This window comes from Coenobita brevimanus, chromosome 46 (assembly GCF_032717465.1).
Source record: "Coenobita brevimanus isolate Jiangsu-jjx chromosome 46, ASM3271746v2, whole genome shotgun sequence".
Taxonomy (NCBI): Eukaryota; Metazoa; Arthropoda; class Malacostraca; order Decapoda; family Coenobitidae; genus Coenobita; species Coenobita brevimanus.
In genome coordinates this window covers 4103-6907 of record NC_136999.1, presented here as the reverse complement: position 1 = coordinate 6907, position 2805 = coordinate 4103, and the positions used below count along the sequence as shown (strand labels likewise).

The 2805-nt window shown below is 44.3% G+C and overlaps 1 protein-coding gene across 1 annotated transcript; it reads right to left on the bottom strand.

Annotated features, from left to right (window-relative positions):
- Window positions 1-599: 599 nt before the first annotated feature.
- On the bottom strand, window positions 600-1712 carry LOC145398783 (zinc finger MYM-type protein 1-like). Its single transcript, XM_080271592.1, has one exon. The coding sequence runs from the start codon at window positions 1710-1712 to the stop codon at window positions 600-602; it is 1113 nt and encodes a 370-aa protein (XP_080127718.1).
- Between the last annotated feature and the right edge of the window lie 1093 nt (window positions 1713-2805).

The window sequence follows — 2805 nt, the reverse complement described above, 5'->3', positions numbered from 1 at the left end:
CAAAAATTCTGCCAAATGAAAGACATAAAACTAGCAAGGAAATTCAGATTAATGTATACGCAACATAATAACATTTATTATTTCCAGTTTATTCCATAAGATTGAAGTTTAACTCAATTAATTTAGACATCATGTGTAAGCAAGCAGTTAAGATGACAGAAAAAAATTCTGTGTAATGAAGTTAATACAATCTGAAGAATCAGAAGAATTTTTAAATCAAGGTGTAACGACTGTCACGTTACTTTAAAACTATGCGCCTGTTCTGGTGATTGGCAGCAAATGTGTCTATAATGGCATCAATGTTCAGCTGTTTGGCCCTCCTAGAATTAATTGATATTACAGCAAGGTTGCTGGTGCGGTTGTTTCCACTGCTGTTCCTCAAGTATGTCTTGAGGAGTTTCAGACATGAGAAGCTCCTCTCACAGGCAGCTGAGGTGACAGGGAGGGTCACTGCAATGCATACAAGTTTATACAGATCTATAAAGGCGTCCTTGTATGGCTCCAGCATGGCTGCGAGCTCAAGTGGTGTGGACACTTCCAGGCCATTGTCTCTCTTCCTAGCTATTAGTCTTGTCAATTGGTGGACCTTCACTGCAAGATCACCCTCTGCCACTCCATAATTGGCTGCCATTCCTGACCGCTTTTTTGTTCAGAAATGTAATGTGCTTAGGATTCAAGGCAGCAGCACCCATCAGAACATTACAGGCATCAGATGAAAATCGCCTGCTCAGCTCATTGAGCATTCTATCTATGATGGCATAGAAGGTCCTTCTCCTGGCATCTGGTATAGCTCCATCCCTCTGACCTGTACTGGATGTTATGATGAATTCAACCAGGTGTCTGGGAGCAGATCGTTGTCTACCTGGACGCTCAGTCTCAGTGCGTATCCCAACTACCTTGCACAAATCCTCAGCAGCCTCCTCTAACTCCTTCCAGGCAGCTTCAGTCCTCATTTCTGTCAGTCCAGACATGACAGACTGCATCAAGTCCTCTGCAGAGGCCAGCTGAAGGTCATGTGACTGGAGGTGGTTTGACAGTTGTTTGGTCATCAGTAACACTTTTTCCATGGCCATCAGAATTGTCACAAATTGCTGATCTAGCAGGATGCACAGGCCCTTTGCCTCAGTGGCTCTGTGTGCATTGTCTCCCTCCATGAGACGTTTCAAGGTTGTCACTATGGCAGGTAGGGTTCTTTTCACTGCCAGACAAGCAGCATGTTGGAAGGTCCATCTTGTGTCAGACAGTTGCTTCAACTCTATGTGCTGCCTTGTGGGATTTAATTCTTTTTGCACCTTTATAAATTCTTCATGTACTACTGACATAGAGAAGAACTTGTACAAACTCTGTATAGCCACAAAAAACTCTGCTGCAGCCTGGATATTGTGTACACAATCAACGAGCACAAGGTTGAGCCTGTGAGCATAACAGTGGACATACACAGCCTGTGGTACCTTTCTCCTAAACCTCTCCTGTATACCACTGATGTGCCCTGACATGACTGTAGCTCCATCGTAGCACTGGCCAATGCAGGCGTTGTGGTCAATACCACATTTGGCCAGGGTCTCCAAGATCTTGTTGAGCAATGAGTCTGCATCCAGACCCTCGGCTGCTGTGAAGTCAAGGAACACCTCATGAAGGCTCTGTTTGTGGAGATACCTCACCACAATGAACAGCTGTTCTTGTTTGCTGACATCCTTGGTCTCATCCACCATTAGGGCAAAATGCTCTGCTCTTTAGGACCTCGTTGCTGATGTCCCCTCTGATTATTGAAGCTATGATGGCGAGCAGTTCATTTTGGATATCGTGGTGTGTATATTTAGCATTGCCAGGACCACCACTCAGTTCCTTTTTGACAATGTCATCATACCTGGAAATCAGGTCCAGCAGTTCCAGGAAGTTACCTTTGTTGCCAGAATCAGTGTCTTCCTTGTGACCTCTTTGGGCAACATTTTGGCAGGCTGTGTAGAGCAGTAAGTGTATTACTGCTCTAATGTAATGTCTGTTTTCCTTTACAGTTTTTTCATGGTATTAAAAGCATGTATGATCCTAGAACCTGTTGTTTTCTGCATCTTAAACTCTGCCCAAGCTTGCATAGAGAACTTGTGTCCTGTTGAATTATCATGAGACTTCAGAGATGAGGTTGCCTTCTTCCAGTTCCGAAAGCCGTCATGGGTGAAGGACTTCTCACATTTGCTTAAGTGTACATGACCGAAATGACGACATGCAAAGCAGAATGCAGCATCTAGGGTCGTGGAGTACTCCAGCCACGAATGATGATCACGCCAGTTCTTGTAGAATGACCTTGACTGGCCACTGTATTCTGTGGCTGGGTATCTCTTCAAGTCTGGACAGGTGGGACCACTATCTGGAAGCTGGCTCAGGTCCTTGGGTCCAGGTAGTAGTTTCTCACCATGGGTGTGAGAAGTGCCCTCATGTGGCTGGGGTTCTGCACTAGCCTCACCTAGTAAGGCTGCAGACTCACAATCACGATCACAACTGTCCAGATCCTCATTAACAGCAGGTGTGTCTGTAGGAGGATCATCATCTCGCAGCCTCTTCTTGGGAATCTTGGGTAACAGGTAGCGTTCCATGATCAAACCGGCCTATGTGATCAAATATGATAAACCACCATCAGTTACTTTCATAAACAGGGAAAACAGCATAAACAAGCACACAGATCACAGAAGCATAAAACTGCATATTACCATTACAACAGACCAGATATTTTCACACTATTTTATTCTTCCTTCCACAGCTTCTTATAATCTTATAGTAGCCTATATACATTTTTAAGTAGAAAAAAAT